This window comes from Falco rusticolus, chromosome 10, assembly GCF_015220075.1.
Source record: "Falco rusticolus isolate bFalRus1 chromosome 10, bFalRus1.pri, whole genome shotgun sequence".
Classification (NCBI taxonomy): Eukaryota; Metazoa; Chordata; class Aves; order Falconiformes; family Falconidae; genus Falco; species Falco rusticolus.
The window spans coordinates 27323523-27347163 of NC_051196.1; the positions used below are offsets into that span (position 1 = coordinate 27323523).

Below are 23641 nucleotides of genomic sequence, written 5' to 3' on the forward strand. Positions count from 1 at the left end.
TCCCGCCCGGCAGCGGGGTCGCCGTGGGCCGCGGCGTCCCGCAGGGGGCGGCCGGAGCGGCCCCGGCGGGCAGGCGGCCGGGAGCCGCGCTGGGCCCTGCGGACCCCCCGGGGGCGGCGGGGTCCCCTGCGGGCAGCCCCTCGGGCCGGGCCGGGCCGGACTACAAGTCCCGGCGGCTCCCGGGGAGCGGAGGGGGCAGGCGAGGGGGCCGCAGGCCGCCAAAGGAAACCGCCTGGCGGGAGGCACCGTCGCACCCCCCTTCCCCCGTCCCTTGCACAATGATCCCAGCTGCAGCGTTCAGTCCCGGCGGGCCGGGACACCGGGACAAAGCCCCGTTCGCCAGCCGCTGCGGCGGGCGGGGTGGGCGAGGCGGTGAGGCAGCTGAGGGAGGGGTGGGCGCCATCGGGGAGAGGTGGCCGGGGGGGTTAAACGCTGAACTGAGCCCCGCAGCTATCTCGGGCAGGTTCCTGAGCCTCCTGCTCCGCTGGGCGCCGGACAGCGCCTGCCCGCGCAGCCGGGCTCCGTGGGGCACTGAGGCACCCACCCGGCTCCACCGGCGGCGGGACACGGGGGTCTCCGCCGCGGGCACCCTCTGCCTTCCGCTCCCTCGAAGGACCAGCTGGAGCAAGGCCGGCTGTCAGGCGCCGCCGCCTTGAGCCGACCTGCGGTTTTCAGCCCTGGCCCGGGAAGGCTGGATTCAAACCTTGGAGCATTGCTGCTGGCGCAGCCCCACACGCAGCTCGCGTACCCCTCCATACCTGCCGGGAAGCAAAAGCTACTCGGGGCTTCAAAATCCACTGCTGCAGAGCACTCCCATGGTAGAGTGCTCGCAACACTTTAATTCCTCTCCTCCAACATCGGGTAGAGTCTGGGGGGTGGGAGGGGGTCCTAGAAATCGTTTTTCACTCACAGTTGCCATCAGCCAGTACCTCAGGAACCACCCCTGTGCCTTAGGCATACCTTGCCTCCTCAGGGTTATCATTGTGTGGAGAAAGAGAGATGATTTTTGGCCACATGATAAATGCAGAGGTAACATTTTAACAAAAAAGCCAGTGAAGTTCTAAATCACCATCTACTTTGGCTTCTATACAGCAGGTTCAGACTCCGCAGACATTTTTCTTTTACAGAGCCCACAGAGAAAAGCCAGTTATTTCAAGAGAAAGGAATGCATTAATGTCTGCACTCCATAGTTATTCATTAATATTTTTCTTGCACTGCTTCCATAGTTCTAAACACCCTATGCTTCATAAAAGAAAAGAAGAGGGGGGGAAAAAAGCCAAGGAAAGCCATTAAGCTTTTCATTCCTAAAGTGCCAGACTTCAAGACCAGGACATGCGTCCATTGATTACTGTGGAAGAAAGGAGGACCCGGGCCAGCAGCACCAGACATCGCTGCAACATTAACAGCCTTCTGCGAAAGGGAGGGCCACAGGGGAATCCTCAGAGCCTTTGTGCTTTATGCAGCCATGTGCGTGCGTGCAGCCACTAGCTGTCCCTGGTCCATCCCGAAAGCAAGCCCAGAATCCACCTTCAGTCTGGAATACAGCCAGAGGCCGGGGCCTCTCCATCACTGAGTCATACCCCTTGTGTCTGCATGACTTCCACCACAAACTGCACATCAGCTGCTTCCTGGGCCGCCCGGGCTAATGACAACCCAGTTGGCATTCAGTCGCTGTCCTTTTACAGAGCTTCATTCTGCTCCAAATGATGGCAAAGGTTCAAATCGTCCACATAGACTCTGGCTCCTCTGCAAAGAAGGCAAGGCTCACAGAGTTCGCAAAAGCTACCAGAAGTATTTCAGTTCTCGATGATTACATTGGTCCCGGGGAGAAAAACATCACATACATCCTCTTCAGGCATGAGCCCCACATCTCTCAGAGGAGGAATCCCAGTTCCTGTTCTTTCCTAGAGGAACAGAAGTTCTCTTGCAGTCTCATGGTACAGATATTACAAGCACAGAGTCTGATGAGCTGTTACCACAAACACAGCAGAGAAGAGAAGAGAAGAGAGAGCAAGTAAGGGTAACTTTATGGGAACTGATTTTTAAATTTTTTGACATTTTTTCCCCCTCATTCTTCTGATAAGCAGTCATCCTCCCCAAAACACTGACAGATTAAATCCAGCCATCAGATCAAAACTGCAGGAGTTCAACAGAGCTGATTTGCTGATACATTTATTGTAGTAAAATCACAGGAGAGTACCCAAGAAGAGAATGTTTCAAGTTTCCCTGGTCAAAGAGCGCTCCTGCAGAGACAGGCGCATCTCAAGGTACGAAGCTGCCTTGGGGAACGCTGCACAATGCTTAACACAAATCTGAAGCAGACTGCAAGCAAAAAGGGGAACACATATCCGATACATGCTGTTGTAGGGCTGTATTTAGTTCTCTGTAGTTATTAAGAAATAAAACACTGGTCAATCAATGAGATGGCTGGGATTAAAGTCATCTCTAGCAGCGGTGTCCAACCATCCATATTAATGTATAGGATTTGTATTGCAAATCCAGAGCATCCTTTCCTCATACAGATTGGGAAGATTAATTTTATGATAACTCAACATAGTTCAGAGAACTCACTGGCTTTTTTACTTACATGTTAATCTATTCCTTGAGGCTTATGCAAAACTGATACACAAAGGCTCCTTCTGGTGGACTTCACCAGCAGTATCCAAGACGAAATGGAGCAGCTGCAGATCACCAAGCCAAGCATCCTGGCTTCCACTGAAAATCTTAGAGAAGGTGGCACTGCAAGACCATCCAGGTACAGAACCATGTAGAAACGGTCCCTGTCTAAAGGAAAAAACACAAGTTATGGCAGAGAGAGTTGTAGCTCTGGGAACACAAGAACAGGACAGAGAGATGGGGAAAGAGTAGCATATTCATTGGAGGAGCAGCGCTAGCCCTGTTCCTTGCCCTCTGCCATCTTTTCTGTCCTCGTCTCTGCCTTGGGAGGCAGAGGTAGAATGAATGTCAGTGAAGTTCTGTTGTGCTCTCCTTGTGTACTTGTCTGAGCATTTCCCTTTCTTCCCCTGGTGTCTTTGGGAGAATTCTGTTGAGACAGCCCAGGTCTGACGTGAAAGCCATTGAAGACCCTCCCTCACTTCTTAGGAAACAGTTGGACTCAATGGTCTTAAAGGTCTTTTCCAACCTAAACAATTTATGATTCTATGAAACCGATGGGTTTTTATCTTTAAAATGGAGCAGGGCTACTGTGGAGCTCTGACCTTTTTCAGTTTCTGCTGCTGCTTAGCCAAGACTTCGTTGCTGTAGGGTGGTGCCCTTTGGTTTTGTCATGGATACCCACTTACTGGTTATTGCAACAAGAGTAGATGAAACAACCCTCTTAGAAGCTCCGCAGTTAAATAAGTAAGCCGGAGAGCAAGGGACTTACTGTGGGAACTGTTTGGTTTGTTAGTTTTACTAATGCTCAGTCTGGATGCTGGCCACCAGCTAGGCTGTGAACAGTAGCGTAGCTGGGAGATCTTGAGGGACGCTGCATTCAGTGGCATTTGGTTTAGGTTATAGCAGGAAATTCTGCATCTGGACCCTTTGTCTCAGATTTTCTGCTTTGATGCCCTGAACACACCATGAGCATTGCTTAACTCAGAGCTGCTGCTGCAACAAGAATTAAAACATAAAAATTCTTCCCCTTTGGGCCACTTGTAACAAAATACTCGAGTAGAGGATGTTCCTAATCAGGACTGCTTTTTGAATAGAGTTTTGTTTTGGTAGGAATCTTCCAACAGGACTATTTCCTCTTCTGAAGTATTTCAGTACTGGGGATGCTGAGTAAGCTCTATTTCCTTTGCTGGCTACACTAGTTACGCAGGAGCAGACGATCAGCTCTAGTGGTCACAGAATGATCTGAATGATGCAAGCAACCTGCGATAACATACTAAGATGTTACATGGATACGAACATTGGTAAATCTGGGATTGACAGAAGCAACAAATGGGACACCTGACTCTGCTGGAACACACACACACGTTTTGGAGAGAGTGGTGAAAAGAAACGTCCTAAAGACTAGTTCTACTTTTCCAAACTGTCCTGCCTTCCCACTTTGACATCCCTTTGCAAAATGAAAGTTGTGTGTCTGTACCATGACAAAGGACAAACTGAATCACGGCAGCAGCTAACAGGATTCCCTAAAAATTAAACAGAGTTTAGGGAGAGAAATTGCAGAGCTCATAGCTGCTTGGAGGGTCTTGCCACAGCAGGAAAGCAGAGCTGCAATGTAAGCCTTGGATAGGAGTCTAAATAAAAAACAGGCATAAGAGGAATAATGGCCAATGAAACCAAGAGTCTGTGCCATCACATTGATCATACACCTGCAACTATCAGCAAAGACTGGACTTCCACATTCAGGAACGTTGTGCTTTGTTCTTTATGGATGGTATGTGTCCAGAGCTTGCTGTTTCTCCCTGCCGCTGCTCTGGCCCTGCACTTCCCAGGAGCAACAGGTAATGTTAGGAATCAAAGTCCACTGGATGGATTTCCACTGCTACTGCTGGGTGCTGCCACTGTCAGAGCTTCCTTTGCTTCTCTCTACCAGATGAGTTGTGGCAGGAAGACTCCCTGCAGCTCACACCGCCACCATCACCCTTTCCTGAGTTTCTTGGAGCCTCAGCTGCTCGCAGTAGCTTGGCCCTTCTTCCACATGCTCTTGTGTCTGTCATGGCTGTCACAGGGGAAGAACGAACCACCCGTCTGGGACCAAGGACTGGCTCAGCAAGGAAGGGTGCTTCAGTGGGCTAGTGGTGCACATGTGCTGCAGTACACCTGGAGTAGTCAAACCTACATTTATTGGTGCTGGTATCAGCAAAGTGGCGCTGGTTACTCTGCTCTTGGGCAATTTCTCCTCCGTGATCTGCAGCACGCTGTTTATCATCGGTAGCCTCCTGGGAGTTGTGTGTGTGAATGTCCCAGGCAAACAGACTACCCAGTCCTGGCAAAGCGTGGGGAGCTGGAATGAGAATGCACCGAGGGTGCTGTAGATCTGGTCGGGCCTGCCAAACAGGGATTGTCATGGTTGGACAGCAGAGAGCTGGGCTGGCTTTCTGAGCAGTGAAAATACTGTCCTTGATTAGAATAGTGACTTGCTTTCTGGCATTGTTGGCATCTATACCAAATAGTTTTGTTATCATCAGTATTGTAAACTCTTGGCCTAGAGCAATAGTAACCCTTGCCTTCCCTGCGACCTTGGGGATAGTCGCTTTTTGGCCTATTAGTGAATAAACTAATGAAAAGTGCTGTGATGTTCATATTGCAACTAAATCATGCAACAAATCCATGAAACCCTGCACGAGCTTACTTTAGTTTCTTCTTTCCTTTGTAGGAGAAGGCAGGAAAGGAACAGGACAAAGCAAACGACTCATGTTGGTTTCTGGACCAGAAGTTTCTATCCAGATATCCACAGCTCCTCCATCGGTAGTAAATAATGGTGAACAGAAGCTGTAAGAGAAAGAGGGATCCAGCAAACGTTTTCCTGCTACTGACAGCACTAGGCGATGTCAGAAAAACATTGAATACATAGGACAAAATACTGCCCATTTCCTCAAATTTACCTTGGCAATGCCATGGAGGAAGAACCTCTTCAGGGACAGGGTCAGGTATCCCAAATCTGAAAGGCTGAGCAGAGCATGGGGAGAAGGGAGGGAAAGACAAAGACACAAACCCACTAGTCATCGTCTCCTGAACACAACCTCCAATACAGATACTGTTCCTCTCCTCAATTTCTGCACAGAAATTCTGTCTTGCTCTAATGGAAGTATTGTCCCACCTCTCTCAGGCTGGGATTTAATTATCAGACAAAAGGGTTTTCCTCCCTGAAAAAGTTCATTTAGAAAACACATTCCATTTGAGTCAAATGCAAATCTTGCATCTCAAAATAGTTCAACAAATGTTTTCACTATTTCAATTTTATGTTGTACTTTGGGAAAATATTATTTGTAACTTCCTACTTTTGTTAGTGTTTTGAAAAAACATAAACTGCATTTTAAAATGAGGAATGAATCATTTTGTATTCTTTAAGGGAAGGAAGCAGAAATTTTCAGGTATTTTGAAACAGTATTAATAATATTTTTTTTCAAATATTTGTTGAGCCATTACATTAAAACTAAGTGGTATTTTCTGATCAAAAAAAAAGGGAAAAGAAAATTCCAGAAAGTTCCTAACAATCTCTGCCAAAGCTGCCAGGGCCACATCCCTTTTCCACACCCAGGACCTTTTCATGGGATTACACCTAACGCTGGTAGCACAAACCAAGCAGGAACTGCCCACCCACTCCAACCAGGGAGTAGTCAGGACACAGAATGTTGAACAAGATGTCTCAGCTCTAGGACAGACAACACAGTTGTATGGGCATAACAGACATTCTTAACAGCTGAAGAAAAGTGAATTCAGAGCTGGAACACATCAACAGCACTGGATCAGACCTCAGGTGGGCCCTTTCTATCCAACTTCCCATAGTGAGCACAGCCAGGTGTCACCCATCTGGATCGCCTCCTTAATCTAGTGCTGTTCTCTTCTCCAGGTTGCTGTATTTCACACTTTACTAATACAGACTCTTCTGCCTTGTCACATCCAATAAGATAAATAATCCATCTACATCTACTCTGATATCACTCTTCCACTTTCTCATACTTTTAGAAGGTATTTAACACCCACAATGAACCTGGCCAAGTGAGAATACCATACACACACACACACACAAAAAAAAAAAAAAAAGATAGGCATGGTATGTAATTAAACTTCTTTACAGGTTTAGTTAGAAACTCTTAGAGCCTTCTAGTTGCCATGTCTACTCTATTCAAACACAAGGCAGCAAAGATCCGTTGCAGGGGCTCTGAACAGGATATGAACACAATTGAGCTGTCAAGACATCAAAACAACATATCAGCACTGGAAACAAAAGCTATATCCATGGAGCCTGCAAAGGTATTTAAAATGAAAAACACAGTTACCTGGACAGCAGTCTGGGCAGAATGATTCTGGTTTCTACTTCCCAAAAGGCCTGAAATGTGCCTTTTACAAAAATCCCCGTCACCGCACTGCCACAGGGCAGCACAGTCGCAGGCCACAAGGGTCAAATCTCACTCGGGTGATGCCATCCAGCCCCTTATAGTACAACACCCACAGCAGCCGGCTGGAGCATCGCAGCCATCGCTGATGAGGAAAAGCCATCAACAGTTCAACAGGCAATTGCCAGCAATATGATGTCTTCACCATCACAGGAGGACAATGACATCAGCTGAATGTGACAACTGAAACGAAGGCAGGCCATTCCCTCCTAAATCACAGCCCAGCCACTACATCGTGCTCTCAGTTAGTGGGCAAGCACATAGAGAAGAGCATAAGACAATAAAGAGGGTAGGCATTACATACATTCTCAGAAAGACAAGAAGGTCGATAGGTCAGTTGATCTGTATTTTTAAAGTCAAGTCAAGCTTATGGATGAAGCCTATAGATTGGTACTAAATCAGGAAATCCATCCTCTTTCCTGGAGTATGCTTTTCCTTTTGCCAGCCTGGGGGTGCTAAAGGAGACCAGCCTCAAAGAACATTTTCATCAGCCAACAAGAAGAAAACCCAGCTTTTCTGAAGTTTCCTTACCAAAGGGCAGCTTTGGCAGCACTGTTCATGGAGATAAGGAGGCCTAGTCAGAGCCAGGTGGTAGCAAGTAGGTTCTCAGATGACTCCGTGATAGGCAAGTTACTACTGGGGAACCTTTCCTTGGGCCAAGCCATGTTCAGAATAGTTAGGAAAGTTCAATCACCTTCTTTTTCATTTCCCCACTGCTGCTGGCAGGACTGCCAAAGAAAGGTGCTCAGATGATGGACTGGATGACCTAAGCTATTGTGAAAGACATAGGGCAGCGTTACAGAATGGCTTGAATTGCCAACGGTTGAAGAAAAGCTCAATAGGAGAAGTGTTCAATGAAAAGGTTTTGCTGAGCTATTCTCTTTTAATACACACCTTCCATATTTTTGTGTTTTTGTGAAAACTCGTTTCAGTCCAGTGAATGTGTTTCTGAAATGCTACATACTAATGTTTGGTCTGACAACATTCAACAGATGTGAAAGTGGTTCTTTACAAATGTATAGGTACTGTTCCATAAATTAAACATTAATGCATAAATAACCAATTACTGTCTGCAACCCTGCTGCTTCAGACTATGAATGAACTTTATGTAGAAAAAAATCTCCAAGGAAAAGAGTCAGATACCTGCAGAAAGCAATTACCTGTCAGTAAGTGATATCCGTCCTTTTGAGCTCTTATAAATCCCACTCTGTTACAGCAGGAGCATGGTGGACAGCTGGAGCATGGCAGACAGCTGTCCTTCCAAAGAAAAAAAAAGATTGTATTTTAACTCCGGTTTTAGTCATTTGAGAGTAGTTTGAGCTACTGCATTATCTCTGCACTTTACAGAGTTGACAGTGGCTCAGGAAAAGGACATTTGAACTCACAACTTTCTGGGAGATGGCACAATTGTGATTAGGTACCTTGGGAGGGTTTGAAGAAAACCCATTACTTGAGTTTTGCCTTATAGTGTTCCCAGGAACTGAACATTACCATTGTCCTCATCTGGTCCAGCAAACCAAAATTGTGCAGCACTAACGATCTGCATTTAAGAAACGTTAATGACAGAAAGCATTCAGTTTCAAACTACAAAGCATTGGTTCATACACCATAACATAAGGAGACTTAACCGACCTGGGTATTTAACGTGCAGTTTCCAGCATTTTTCTGTTATTACAACAAACTCATCATCAGATCTCAGCATATACATTTCATATGTATAAAGCTGTATTGCCTGCAAAAGATATACTGGACATTAAGGGGTAAACTTGCCCTATTCACAGTTAAGAGCATTACCTTAATCTTTTATCTAGGCCTGCTTTTCAGTGGCACTTGATACAGGAGCTATACGAAACACTTCCTTGAATACATAAAGCCAGAGATTGAGTTACACATGATTGAAGATCTATGCCACTCGTAAGACAAAAGCTCCTATATTACCTGGCACATGCCTGCTAAATTATTGAAGTGTCTCTTCAAACTGAATATATTCGGTGGATAATTAGTCAACAGAAGAAAACGGTCTCTCTTTACAAAGCTAACGTTGACGGGTATTGTGTCTTATGCACTGTAATAAGTATTTGCAGAACTGATGCAACACAAACATTGGGAATTGCTCTGTCAATGCACAAGTGCTCCCGAGGCACACGCCCCCCCTTGTGATACTGCCTCTGTCTCATGTTACCTTACAAGCAAGTCTTAAACAGCACAAATTCCTTTTCCCCAGTGTAGCACTGGCCCCGTTTCAGCAGCAGGTACAAGGCTTGCTTTGCATTTGGGGAACGAGGCTGACCAAACTGCAGTAGCTGTCTGCCAGCCTGACTCCAGCCCCTGCTGCTGCGTCCAGCGGCACCTGCCCAGGGCACCTTCGGATTCATAACACTTGTAGCTGTGGTACCCCAGAGTGCCACTCCAGCAGCTGTATTCTCAGGAGCTCCTTTCCTGCTGCAGGTTCTTGGGAGCACGGGCTACTCCATGTGTACGCAGATCATACTGCACAATGAGAGCACGAGCATCTGCCTGCTGAAGCCATCACAGCCAGCCAGCCGCCGTGCTTCGTTTATTCTGACCTGGCAAGGGAAGAGTGGTAGCAACTTCCACATTTAAAATGGTTGTCCTATTGCTCGGAGCAGTAGGATGGTCTCCGTACTGCCCTTACATAAATCTAAGCTTAACTGGAGATAAGAACAGATGGCTTTCAGCTGTTTGAATGTGAGCTGTAGGATGAAATACACGGTTCTAGCAGCTCCAGCTCACAGCCTGAGGTGTTCAGACAACGCTCTGTCAATACAAATATTACTGGGGGTGGGGGGGGTGGGGGGGGTGTTCTTTCAAATTACTCCTGTCACAAAGGGGACAGACAGGTTTTTTTAGGCAGCCTTGCTGGAATGATGATGGCACTACATCATAGTTACAGTTAAAGCTTTATTTTCTTAATGGGATACTACGATTAGTGTAGCACAGAATTCATTGTTGGAATGGCACAGGATTTCTACAAGTAGAGTCAATATAGTACAGCCTATAAGTAGCATAATACAGAATTTATAATACAACTTACCTTGTAGTTTCTTATCACCTGGGCCATCTGCAGATTGGGTCAGATCTTAATATGTGGTTTGCTGTACGAATATAACAATCTAGATTCAAAGTTCATATAAAAGAATACAAGTTACTCAGCCTTGGAGGAAGCAGATGATGGTGGAAGCATCCATGGCCACAGGGTCTCACTGTCCAGCAGCAGCAGTTTGGGTCCAAGGTGCCCAGGTAGGACTTGCAACTGCCTGATTTTACAGACAGCGCTGTGTGCTGCTGCGCTTCCCTGCTCAGCGATGGGGTCACCAACACCAGGCTGGCCAGGCATCTGCGACCTTCAAGGCTAGCAAGGAAGGTGGCCAGGAGCCTTGAGGCCAGCCAGCAGGGGAAGAAGAAATCCATTTGGTTTGTCTGCTTGGTTCACAGGACCTTCAGGGCCTGATAAGGAAAGGGAACAGATACATGACACACTCGGTCATAAAGAATGGTTACTTGCCTTATAAAATGGCGTTAGTTATGCTAAGGTCAGGAACAGGGCTACTGGGCACACATGGCCCAGGGAAAAAATAGCTACATAGGCTAAATAAGCAATTTAAAAAAATATTCAAATCTTGTAATTCAAGAATATTTCTTCCTCTCATTATCTTGTGCATTTCTCAGCTTTGAAAATGAAAATAGAAAAAGAGATGACATTTCAAAATTTTTGAAAATAAAAAATAAAATTTAAAAAAAAAAAAAAAAGAGCCCTTCATTTTAAGAGCTTATCACTGAGCTTACCTGTCTGGTTCTTAGTGAAGTATTTTTATTGGCTTTTTTTCTTTCTGCCTTCAAGAAATCGAGTTTAGGAAAAAAAAACCCTAGAGCTGCTCACCAGTTTTAAACCTACAGTCTCCTATGATAGGAGAAACCCAGCTAAATTATTAAGATTTTTCTCAAAACAGGAAGTTAATTAGAACACTAGTAACCAACAGTCCAGCTCATATGCTAACGCACTCAGCTCCACCCTCACCGCATTCTAAACTCCTTAAATGTCTGGTCCCCCAACATGCTACCAACACCTTTAAGGCTACCTGGGTCCCCAAAACTCAGGCAGCCGGGCAGAGGTGTCTCTGAGCAGCTAAAAGAGCATCTCTCCGTTTGTTATAAAAAGGTTTGTATTTATGGATAGGCATCATTTACACGCCTGTAAAACTCAAATTAAAAAGTATTTCCACTTTGCATGTTATCTTCCTCCATTCTCTGCGGATTTTGGGACAGCTCCATACGGCCAGGGACTGCGCTGTGCTACAGCAGCGCTTAAGGAGCCATCAATGCCTGCCATCTCCTGGCACGGCAGGAGATCTACATAACAGCTTGAAATGCACTTCCAAAGCCTTCTGCGCATGCTGCACCCGCCAGCGTTGAACATTGTATTAGGGAATGGGGTTTATTCTGACTTGGTTCCATTCGTTATTTTGTGTGGCAGCGCTAGAGGATGACTCGCCCCCGGCAGGCGAGCTGAACAGCCTAGGGAAAACGTTTTACAGAGTCAACCTCCATCAAAAACTTTTGAAAGCAGTTAGTCTTACCCCAGGCTGCAAATGACATGTAGCTAGCCAGTCTGGGTACGTAAAAACATAACAGCATCAGCCTTAACATTTCCTTTTGCCCTGGTTCATCTCTGCAAACAGCAACAGCAGAAAAGCAAGCGAGAAGTGGCTGCCAGTGTTTCAAAGGCCAGACAGCACAAACCTTCTGAGAGCAGTTTGACACAAACCCTTATAGGGGGCAGTTGCCTTTGCAGACAATGTGTAAACAGCATTTAATCACATCTAAACTGAATGCCTAATGAATGAAGGCCTAAGCAATAGTTTTATTGAAGTTTCCCACCTAACCCCACCTCTATCCCAAATCCATACTTCTGTGTAGAATGACTCAAACTAACCCGTTTTCCTAGCCTAGGAGCCAGGCTGGAGTACTCACCCATTCAGCTATTGCATTTCATCTGACAGATGGTAAACTGGGATACTCTGCCTGCTTGCCATTGTGCAAACACGGCTTGCTTTCATTTGTGAAAGGCTTTAGCACACAAACTTTCTGTCAGTTGCTTAATTTTCTGAAATACACTTCATTAAACCAACATTCAAGACCACCAACACATGAGGCTAGCACGGGGAAGGTTAAGATAGCTTATCTGAAAATGTTTATTATAAATGTATCCATTTGGCGGAAGGCTTAACTGAGTTGCTACTTATTACCGAAGATAATTTTTCTGCAATAACACACAAACATTGACAGCAAGTTTTCAAAAAAATTGATGAAAAGAAGTTATTCTATAAATCTAACATTCCTACAATTATCTCTGGGTGCACACTAGACTCTTACATTCTTCATTCACATTTTTTTGGACAGGTAACTGCCACAGAATAGCAAGTTGATACATTTCCAGAACATGCGCTAACACTTATTTGTGTGTGAATAAGCTCTTACTACATGTTTGATGCTTGAAGGGATACAGCTGTGTGTACTTTACACCAGAACCTCACAATAATTCCAAGGAGGAGTAAATTACCAAAGCATTCTCTTAACTTGGGTAACGGGCCGGGGATTAAAAAAAAAAAAAAATCGAAGTTCTCTGTCCTCCCCATTGAATATACCTAATATGCACAGCAACGTAAAGGAAAATATGCCCTTCTAAGACTAGTCTGAACAATTAGCGTGATGACTACATGATTCTGAAACCTCACCAACAGACAAAAAGAAATAGATTCGAATAGGAGAACAAGTACTCAGCATATTATTACAGAACTGTATTACCAAAGCAGGGAGACTTAAAGACAGTGCTGGCTTCTCATAACGAAAATGTGTTTTGAACAAAAACTCTGTATCTGCTTAAGTAGGTGCAACTCCATTAGATCCAGTGGAAACACACCTGCTGAACTAGAGTGAATCCGTTTTCTCATCACTCATTCACCTTAAGTATTTAAACAAAAAAAAAAAGTATTTTTTTTTAAACAAGAAACAGATGATACACCAGTGGGAGTTCTGCACAGAGGAGATTAAATGGATGTGATCACTGGTGACCAAAAAAATAATAAAATTGTAATCCTGAGCCTGCAATTGCCTGTTGGCATTCATTTGACCAAGAAGCCTAGAAAAATGCACTAACTACCAAAGATTACTACATAGCAATAACAACCTTCAAAAAAAAAAAAAAAACCAAAACCAAAAGCAATGTTTAGGCGAATGACCAGCTATTGATGTAGCTGCTGGAAATTCTTTCCTATCTTAAAGAAAACACATAGTCCACAAACGTGCAATCTAAAACCATGTAAAACATGGAAGTAAGGAAAAAAACCCAAGTATCTTGAGAAATAAACCCCAGAAAAGAGCATCCCAAAACAATGCCAACAGTCACAGACCTTCCTCAGCTATACAACCATACCAGACAAGAAATATGCACGCAGCAAAAAATGATGGAACACCATAAAGAGAAGAGAGTCTTAAGTTAAAGGACCAGTAGGCTATAGAGAGTTTGAAGACTATATGATTCATTTATACTGAAGACAAAATTTTCAGGTGTTCATAGCAAGGAAATTGATTCAACAAAAGGCCTTTCACAGTAGTCCTCTTAATTCTTTGACACAAAACCACAGGAATAATTTATAATGAAATAGCAACTGGAAAATGTATTAGATTTCCAGCTCAAGCAGCTGGGTGAAAAGTATTTTATTTGCAGAAAATGTGTCTAAATTACAGTGAAAGACAAGAAGCTGCTTTTAGAAGTGAATCACACCACCTTGCCCATGTTATTATAACAGAACTTTTGAATATAAAAAAAGCATTTAGTAAAAATTTTATTTGAAATGCAGCATGAATCCATAACCATAAGTGTTGCAACATACAGTTTTACAGAGAATTTGTACAATATGACAGGTATGTCTATACATGCGCCCCTCCCCATTATTATTAATTATCAAACAAACAATAGTTAAACAGGAATAGTAAGCATTCACTTCTAAAAAGAAAACTTTGGCATGTATACAACTGGCTAGTTAAAAGTAAACAGTGGTAGATTCAAGTCAGAAAGACCCACTTGTTTTGTTTCACAGCATTTTTGATCAGGATGAAACTCACCAGCACTATTTTCTACTTAATACAAAAATGAGTACTTTTCTTCAGTCCAGAATCCCCCGTTAAAGGACACAAAATTGTTAAGGAGAGATGTAAAAGAACCGACTTTTAACTCTAAAAAGGTATCAGGTTTAAAGCAGTTTAGGCCACAAGTGCTTTGCACACATTGGTTTGGTCATGAAGAAAGCAAAACCTTTAATGGTTTGCTCATGTTACTGAGCTCCACACCACTTGGCACAGCTGGCAATTTCTCCTTGGAACTAGAATAAGCATGAGTACAATTGGCTCAAGAGTCATGTCTGTTGCTGGAGCATAAGAAAAAAAATGAAGTAACATCTGCACTGTGCCCATCTTCTGTCTCGAGTTTCTGTCACTGCTGTTGGCCACTTACATACCGACCTAATTTGTCCAAAAAATGAGGGAAACAATTTGCAAAGCGTATCTTCCTGGCATACAGCAGGCAATGCTTCCATTTTAAAAAACAGAAAGCAACGGAAGAACCCCTGAACAATAGGTAACAACAAGCCTCCTTTGAGAAGAATTACTTGTAATTCTTCAAGTACTTACAAAAAAATACAATATTTATACAACTTTTCCAGAACTATTACAGTTAACATATTTTAATGTAGTACTAATAAAATAAATTCGTAGATACAAATGGTTGCACTTCTAAGCAGGAATAGCTAACCCAGATTTAGATTTTGCTGCAATTACATTATTGCTGTGGAAGAGAAGTGGTTAAGCCATGAATACTTGCCTCTTTCTCATACACATCGGAGTATCTAATTTGAACAACTTCTCCAGCAAATCAGAATACATTAAATGTAATTTTCACAGTTCCTGCTAAATGTTAGCGATCCAAAGTTGACTGAACCGTGGTGCAACAGGGCACAAATGGCAGAAGAGCAGTGGACTAGAGGCAAGAATGGCAGAAAACCAGTAGAGTAACGCAAGTCACGCTCATACTCACTACTTCTTATTCCTAGGCTTTAACTCCTCTGCCGCATTTCGCAGAAAAATGTAGTTTTTCTTTTGTGGATTATAAAATTCATGACCCTAAAAAGAAAAATCATCTGTATTTACTCTCTTCAAATAATAAATAGCAGCATTACTTTAGAATATTAGAATATGAAAATTTCTTTAGTTTGGTTTATTAAGATTTAATCTTAAGGTTTTTAAGACCAGATATCGGACAACATTGGTGGAATAGAAACAGCTTACTATAACAAGTATTTACAAGAACTGTGCATATAAAGTAAAATTTAAGGGACATTTATCCACTTTTAAAGTCTAAAAAAGACTTTTCATAAAAAAATAACTACATACCCCTCAGCTCTACTTCACAGATGCAGCATAAGAGCTCAATATGATTTTTTGCAGGGAAGAAACTAAAACTTTAATGGCCACCCAGTTTCACATAGTATTTTCTATCTTTTAAATGAAATAGGGTCACATTTTTTCAAAGTGCAAAAGTTCCACAGGCAACTGCAAAAATATCTGTTTCCCAGCTGCAGATGCAAATATACTATTTTGCATGTTGACATTATTTGCATACACATTACCAACTCAATACACAGAGTTTTCAAATCGAGGAGAATAAACAGTAATAAAGCTATTAAAGTTCAACACACAACTTAAAAATTACTATCTCTACTTGACAGAAATGGTTCTAGAACGGTAGTACTTAGTACCTACTGGTTTTACTACTTAGTATTGGTTTACAGATCTGAAAGATACCTCAGTACATATCTACCATTGCAGTCTACCCAAGCATTTAGAACAGCAGAATTCATCTGCCCTAGCTCCTAACAAAGTTACCATACTTCAGGCAACGTTCAGAAGACCAGATACAACGCAGTAAATGAAAATTTTGCTCTATTTGTGGCATGCAGTCAAGTTGATCTGTGCGATTTCTGCATTCATTTCAGTCAAAAACACAAGGATGATTATCCTCAAATTTAAAAGCACTAGTTAAGAGGAAAGCAATACTTTTCATGGAAGTTGCCATTCCATTAAAATCTGTTACATTTAAACTTTGCTACTCCCCTACTTAAACTATTAAGTAGAATTAATTTTCCACCTATTATGGGTTGCTGTGATTCTCTTGCATCTATGATTTATTGTTGAGTCAAGGCTGGAAGAGAAATACATAAATAAGCGCCACCAGCAAGCTACACTGAGTGGCACTGGAAATTTAGTCCAGGGAATTCAAGCACTGGTTTAAAGTGTTTATATCCACAGTCACAGTGCTCTTTTAAGTTAAGAGTCTGCACAAGAAGCAGAGATGTGCATTTCAAAGAGATGTGTGAGAACCTGTTAGGGTGCCCCATTGCCCCATGACACTCCCCACAGCAGAATGTGGGTCAGCAACTAAAATAATTCCCAAATCAAGTCATTGACATTTTACTCATCCACATTTGTATAATAGCATTGTTTAGCAATCTTATCCAACTGAAGCTAAAAACCAAAGAATGCGCTTGCTTCAGTGTTAAATTTCACCAGATGCCTAAAATGATCATTGTAAATTTTGTGAGATCAGAAAGGTTCAGCTATTATTTATAAAGAACAGTGAAATCCTCATAGGAAAAGGAGTCTTAGCTGTTGATTGCTAGTATGAATATGAATCTAACCCTTTCTTTCTTACCTTTGACCAATCATAACTGGAAGCATATGCAAATATATTGCCATTATGGTTGAAACAACAAGCAGATATTGGCTGGTCAAGTTGTTCTGATGTTTTTAGCTTCGTCCGTGCATCTTTATCCCAAAAGCTGAATCTACCATCAGATCCTACTGTTGCAAGAGTACCATGGACAGGATGAAAAGCGATACCATTCACCTGCAGAACCATAAAAAACACAGTGTAAAACACCACACATATGAACAGATGATCGGAACACTAACAGATGTGCTGAATCCTTAGAGAGTAAACACACAGGAGAGATTTTTTTTTTTCCAAGTAAGAGTTCTTATTTTTTTTAAATATTTTCAGATATGCTCTCGGAGGAAGAAAACCAACTGAACAAAAACCACAGAAGCAGCAAGGAAAGCATCATCTTTTTTGTAGCACCTAAAAATTCAATGCATAACCCCACTACACAAATATATTAAGTATTGTTTCAATATCAGCAAAATTAACAAGTGTCATCTCCACCAAGATGATTTAATGAATGGCTGATCTGGTGCTTGTTGAGGAAAGTAAAACAATTTGTCTTTCCTCTTAAAGTATGACTAGTCTTGAAACACATGTCTAAGGTAACTTTAGGCAAGATAAAGCATCAAGGAGAACGAACAATTCATAGCCAATTTTACATCAAGAGTGTATACTGCCCTGCATGATACAGTGGTGTATGCTGAATACTTACAGCATAGATATCCTGAGGTGCTGATGTGTTTGTTCCATTGGAGCGATGACATTTAAAAGTGAAATTATCTTTTGCACTGGGGGGGGAAATAACAATAATAATAATGAAAAAGGTCTTTTTACTTTCCTCATTGTAAACCGAGCAATAAAGAAAGGATGTTTTATTAAATGATACTTACGGATTTGGGGGGTTGATATAATGAATAGCTACTCTTCCTTCAATACTTCCAAGGGCAAATCCAGTAGGTTTGTTCACTTTGTCTTTAAAAATAGCAACACAGCGATGCTAAATTTGAAAAAGATAGGACTTTAGACAAGAGTCTTGAAGGCCAGATTATCTGAATGGTATCTGTTTTCCATGGGGACACAAAACATCACATATATCAATGCAAGTAAAGCAAAACCACAAACAAGGTCAAGAGATAGGTCACATTCTGTTAAGAATTTGGGCCGCAGTATTTACATTTCTAAAACCTTGCGAAAATCAGTAACAGGTCAATGGCTATCCAGGACATGTGCCACACTAAGATAACCTGGTTTTGAAACACAGCTTGCTTTCACAAAAAACAATGGCAAGGCCAGAATTTCAACAATCTGTATAAATATTTATTACAAGCGTATTACAATTTACCTGGTGTTTAAGAGGAGATTCTATTCTTCTAAATTCAGAAGGTTGGTTCTCTAACTGATAAACTATCAAACCCCTTTCTGCAGTGGCCACAGCAGCCATAGGATGAACCTGGATAAGGTTGTAAAATAGTTTGGAAGAGACACACTTGTGTTAATTGCATGATGCAGAATTCTATTTATTATTTTACAGAAATGCCTGAAGAAGTTAAAGAAATTAGACTGTTTTCTGGTGGGAGGGGAAGGAGGCAAAGGGGAAGAAGAGAAAAGAGAAAAGGGGAAGGGGAAAAGAGCTCACTTCTAGACATACCTTCAAACAATCTGTTTTTCCCTACCATTCAGAAACTAAACATACCAAAAATCTTCTAATTATTAGGTGACTCTTCCAATGTCAATCACAACAGTAGTATAAAAACTCATCCAGAAATAAGGGTAGGTCAGTCCTAGTGCTGATTTGGTTTTGTGACATTAAAAGGATACTAAGCGTGTTTTCTCTGATGGAAATACCCATCTTCCAGAGCCTGATCGAGAAGATCGGTGTATGTTTTACTGCTAAAATCACAGAGATCAAATACTAACAGTCAGTATTTAGTATTAACCTACTGAAGCTTAAGGGACTCCCAGTTCATTCACACACCCAGTCATCTAGCTGACACTAGTGTACTGTAAATCATGACTTACCACATCTGCACAGTAACATCTTTCAGGGAGCTGCAACGTCATCATAGGTGTTGGTGAACGGGTATCCCAGAACTGGTGGAAACAGAAAAATGAACTAATGCTTGGAGTTGACGATACATCATTTAAATTGCTTTAGTAAAAACAATGCAGTTGGTACCAAGTTGTTTCTTTCTTGTCTGTAGTCAGAATACCACAACTCTCTGTGAAGTGAGGCTATTTCAGTAATCTGGTTTGTATTAGTGTCAATAAAGTATTTTCACTTCACAAATATTTACATACACCAATTACTAGCATGCTTTGTGTCCATTTGTTCAGGTAAAACTCATACCTTCAAAGTTTTATCCCAGCTTCCTGTCATCACACAACTATAATTTGGTGCTTTAATCCAATGGATAGTCTTCACAGGAGCATCATGCTGAATTAAAAAAAAAGACAAACACACATACATTTACTAACAGTCCACATTCCTTCTTTATGCTCCTCATACTTTTGGTATGTATTTATACTTTTCATCCATCCAATAAGAGTGATTCGTTATTTCAGTTACAGCAGTTAGGATAACAGTTGGTCACGACCTTTCTGTGTTGTTGCGTGCTGTAAAATCACCCACATTAAAAAACCAAAGGTTCCAACACGACATCCTGCTTTCACCTAGGATAGAGTTAATTTTCTTCGTAGTAGCTGGTGCAGTGCTGTGTTTTGGATTTGGTGTGAGAACAATGCTGATAACACACTGATGTTTTTAGCTGTTGCTAAGCAGTGTTTACATTAAGTTTAACTGGAAAGGCTTTTCAGTTTCTCAGGCCTTGTCAGCAAGAAGGCTGGAGGGGCACAAGAAACTGGGAGGTGACACAGCCAGGACAGCTGACCCCAACTAGCCAAAGGGGTATTCCATACCATGGGATGTCATGGTTGATTGCTGCTCAGGGACTGGCTGGGCATCAGTCAGCAGGTGGTGAACAACTGTACTGTGCATTGCCTATTTTCTTTTCTCCCTTCCCTTTGGATTTCCTTCCTCTCCCCTTCTCCCTCTTATTAATTATAGTTATTATTATTATTGGTTTGGTTTTTTCCTCCTATTATTAAATTGTTCTTATCACAACCCTTGAGTTTTATATTCCTTTCCAATTCTCCTCCCCATCCCACTGGAGTGGAGGAGGAAATGAGCGAGCTGCTGCCTGGTATTTAGTTTCTGGCTGGGGTTAAACCACAACAAATGAAGAGCTACAACCAAGTCACCCTACATATGGAAGATTGTCACAGCAGAAATAAAAATTACAAACATCAGCACTTTCTATTCATTTATAAAGGATATTATCTATCATGCTAAAAATCAACACTTTGTAATAAATTACGTACTGTATTAAACTAATAAAAAACCCCAGCTTCTGACAACAGCTACAGAAGTAAGGCCTATGTTAACTGCACCAACAAAATTTTAAAATCAAGGCCGAGAATCTGAATTTTATCACCTCAAATAAGATACCAGAAGTAATCATTAAAAGGACTAACTTTTTAAATTATACAACTGGTTACTCCTTTTAGCCACCATAACTACACATTCTATGAACAGACATTAACTACTAAATTGAGAAGGTAAATCACAATCCCTGTTACTGCTGCAGCAGAAAGCTGGCATTTCTGAAAGCAAATTAAACTTTTTTTCCCCTATAATGCAGCAGGGTGACTTAGTGAGATCACTGCAGCAATGGCAAAAAAACTCTCAAGTAAAAGAGAGGAAACAGCTGCACAGGTTATTCAAATCACTGATTGCAGGTCTCCCTATTCATGTGAACTTCATTACCTCAAAAATATAAGAAGTGTGCTACAACCTCTTCTCCATACAGCAGTATCTACTTTAGAAGCACTAAACATTAGCTTGATTTGCTAATAAGGATAGCTTTTAATAAAAACAGAAAAGAAAAAAACCCCACCACCTAATGGCTTGGGGCTTGCTTACTTACTTGTGCGATCTGAATAGCTTGATTACTGTTGAGATCCCACATTTTTGCAGTTTTATCGCAGGAAGCAGTAAATACTTTACTCCCATCCTAAAAATGACGAGTAAGGCCAAGAGATTAAACAGCTCTATCATATATTATGTATTAGAAAACTGTCAAGTCTTATTCTCTTCTAGTAATAGCATAAATTTAATGTAATATATACAGAGATTGCAAGACAAAGAAGAAACATAAAAATAGAAATTCATTTATGACTGTTGTAAAAGAGAAAACTGCTAGCTATTGCCTAGCTTTAAGAGACATTCTTACTTTAAACTTGCTTTTACTCTTCTTACACCCACATTAGTCTATTCTATTAGGACATACTAAGCACACATTTAAGTCTATACAATAATCATGGGCTGCATCTACCTGTGGCATTCATGTCTGTCTGGAAACCACATGCCAATTTATTTAGAGTTTTGGTAAAAATTGTTTATTTTTAAATTGGAACATACATCACTCCAGCAGCCATCTAGAACAGGCCCTGTATGCATCTGCTGAGCCTTTGGAATTGTCTGTCCATTATCCTGAACTTCCCAGCAGCGAACCTGTAACAGGAGGAGCGCATACAGACATATTAACACCAAGAATTTAAAAAGACTTCTTGAAGATCCCAGACTTAGTTTATCCAGTGAAAAGTATGATTATAAACGCCAAGCTTTTTTCAGAACTAGTGAAACCTTATTTTCTCTGATTATGTTCCTTTTATCTGTACAGCCCCAACGCAACCCCACAACTTCAATTCCACCTCAAGAGTACATAACACCTCCCAGTGCTCTCCTGGAGAACCCTTAACCATCAGCTAGGAAGGAGCTACCTGCTGCAGGCTTCCAGCCAACAGACCAAGCAGAACAGTTAAAAAAAAGCACCTGTGTTTGTCTTCCCTCCCTGTTTGTGCCAGTTGGAATCTCACCCTTCAATCCAAACAAGCTTCAATAAGGTTAGAATCTTAACCTTTCTGAGATTTCACTGTCAAACTGGATGATTTACCATCGTGTTAATGGTTCTTATACCGGACAAAACATAACTATGTTAGCCTAACTGTATAAGAAAATGAAGCTAAAACCCAAACAAGTAGGAAAAAGAAAATTCAAACTCAAAAAACTAACAGGGAAAACACTGACTATATATACTGAGCTGAAGCTTGAAACACACAGGGGAATAACTTCTCAGGAGATCACAAATGAATTTCTCAGCTGAAGCAGTTCAGCAATGTCAAAAGTTAGTGTCTTGGCACCAGACACAAATTTTGCATTCTACAATGAGGAAGATTTTCAGGTGCCCTGGCACAAGTGTTTAGGATCACATTTTGCAGTTGAGTCATTAACAGTACCACTTTATTCATCCATAGGTTTGATTGAAAGTACTTACATCATTTGCCCATGATCCTGCAATGAGGAAATTACCCGGCAACGTTGGCGGACTAAATGCTAAACAAGATATGCTGTCATCAGGTGGAGATGTTACTTCAATATCCTATAAAGAACAAAAGAAAAAAAAAATTGAAAACACATGTGAAAACTGTGCACCGAGATGCTATTGCTTCTATAGGGCGAGTCAGTAGGGACTACTGTGACACATGAAAGCACAGAACAGTGTCCCCACAGGGGTATAACACACATACCTTCATTGGATTGTGGTTATCTGCAGTTGTACTGCCAAACATGCCAGTCCCTCCTGTCCCAAAGCCTGATGTTGATCCAAACAGACTCATCCTTGCCCTGCAAACAAGGAAAAGCCTTCGCAAGGCCCGTAAGGCCCTCCGGCATCCCCAGGGCGCCCCACCGCAGCCCTACGCCAGCACACCCCTCACCCCGCCTAGAGGCGCCCAGGGATATAAAAATATACGAAATTTAAGAAAATAAATAACGCCACGCTTCTCGTTGCTGCTGGATCCCTGACACCTCACGGTCGGCCACCCTGCCCCGCTGTCAGGGGTCCCTCTCTCCAGCCGTCCCCTGGCGAAGGCTAACCCCGCCGTGCCCCCCAGCCCTGCCCCAGCGCCCCGGAGGACCCCGCGCCGGCCCGGCCCAGCCCAGCCCGCCCCAGCGGGGCTCCCCTCGGGCACACGCCCCGGCACCGGCCCCCCGGTCCGGCACCGCAGCCGCCCGGCAGGCGAGGGCGGGGACGTACCGCTGCGCGGGGGCCCCGCTTCCCCACCGGCAGACCCGGGCAGCGGCCGGCGGGGAGGCCCGTTGGGGCGGCGCCGAGGGCGCTCCACGAGGGCCCTCTGGGGACACGAGGCGGCGGCCGCCGACGCCGACCCTCACTCACCCGTGTGGCGGGCCCGGCCCGGCCCGCAGCCTCCAGCAACGCGGCCCAGCAGCTAACGCGGCGCGACCGGCAGGCAGGCCGCGTCCCTTTGCGCAGGCGCGGCGGCCGGGGGGGGAGGGGGCGGCGCCTGCGCCCTGGGCCGGCGGGGCGGGGTGGGGCAGAGCGGAGCGGGGCGGGGCGGGGCGGGGCGGGGCGGGGTGAGGGGGCGGGCCCCGCCGGTCCCCGGCGGGCAGCAGCGCTGGAGACAGGCTGCGCGCCCCTCGGCCAGGCGGGGTCAGGCACAGGCGGCGCAGCGCGGGAAGCGCCCCCCGGGCGACTCCGCGCAGCGCTGGCCCTTGGCGGGGCGCTGGCTGGGCCGCGGCTCGGGCACCCGCTCGGGCACCCGCTCTCCCGAAGACGGAGCGAGCCGCCGGGGCCGGCCGGTGCGCGGCCCATACGCGGGGCCAGGGCCCGGGGGCTGCGCTGCCCCCTGCCGC

General features: G+C 43.5%; 1 protein-coding gene and 1 long non-coding RNA gene across 4 annotated transcripts; both read right to left on the reverse strand.

Annotated features, from left to right (window-relative positions):
• Positions 1-545: 545 nt before the first annotated feature.
• Positions 546-10699, reverse strand: LOC119155087. 3 transcript variants are annotated; one of them, XR_005106606.1, is made up of 8 exons: positions 8706-10699; positions 8495-8613; positions 8234-8325; positions 7605-7844; positions 5559-5622; positions 5306-5445; positions 2588-2784; positions 546-1969 (listed from the first exon to the last, which is right to left on the reverse strand). It is a non-coding gene; the product is annotated as an uncharacterized LOC119155087 (long non-coding RNA). The 3 variants fall into 3 exon arrangements; XR_005106604.1 differs by having other exon boundaries at positions 5306-5622; XR_005106605.1 differs by having other exon boundaries at positions 5306-5622; positions 8234-8330.
• Positions 10700-13774: 3075 nt separating this feature from the next.
• On the reverse strand, positions 13775-23289 carry RAE1 (ribonucleic acid export 1). Its single transcript, XM_037402793.1, has 12 exons — positions 23166-23289; positions 22516-22612; positions 22263-22367; positions 21347-21439; positions 20853-20939; positions 19217-19303; positions 18889-18960; positions 18212-18319; positions 17760-17866; positions 17582-17657; positions 16861-17055; positions 13775-15272 (listed from the first exon to the last, which is right to left on the reverse strand). The coding sequence occupies exons 2-12, from the start codon at positions 22603-22605 to the stop codon at positions 15186-15188; spliced, it is 1107 nt and encodes a 368-aa protein (XP_037258690.1). The 5' UTR covers positions 22606-22612; positions 23166-23289; the 3' UTR covers positions 13775-15185.
• Between the last annotated feature and the right edge of the window lie 352 nt (positions 23290-23641).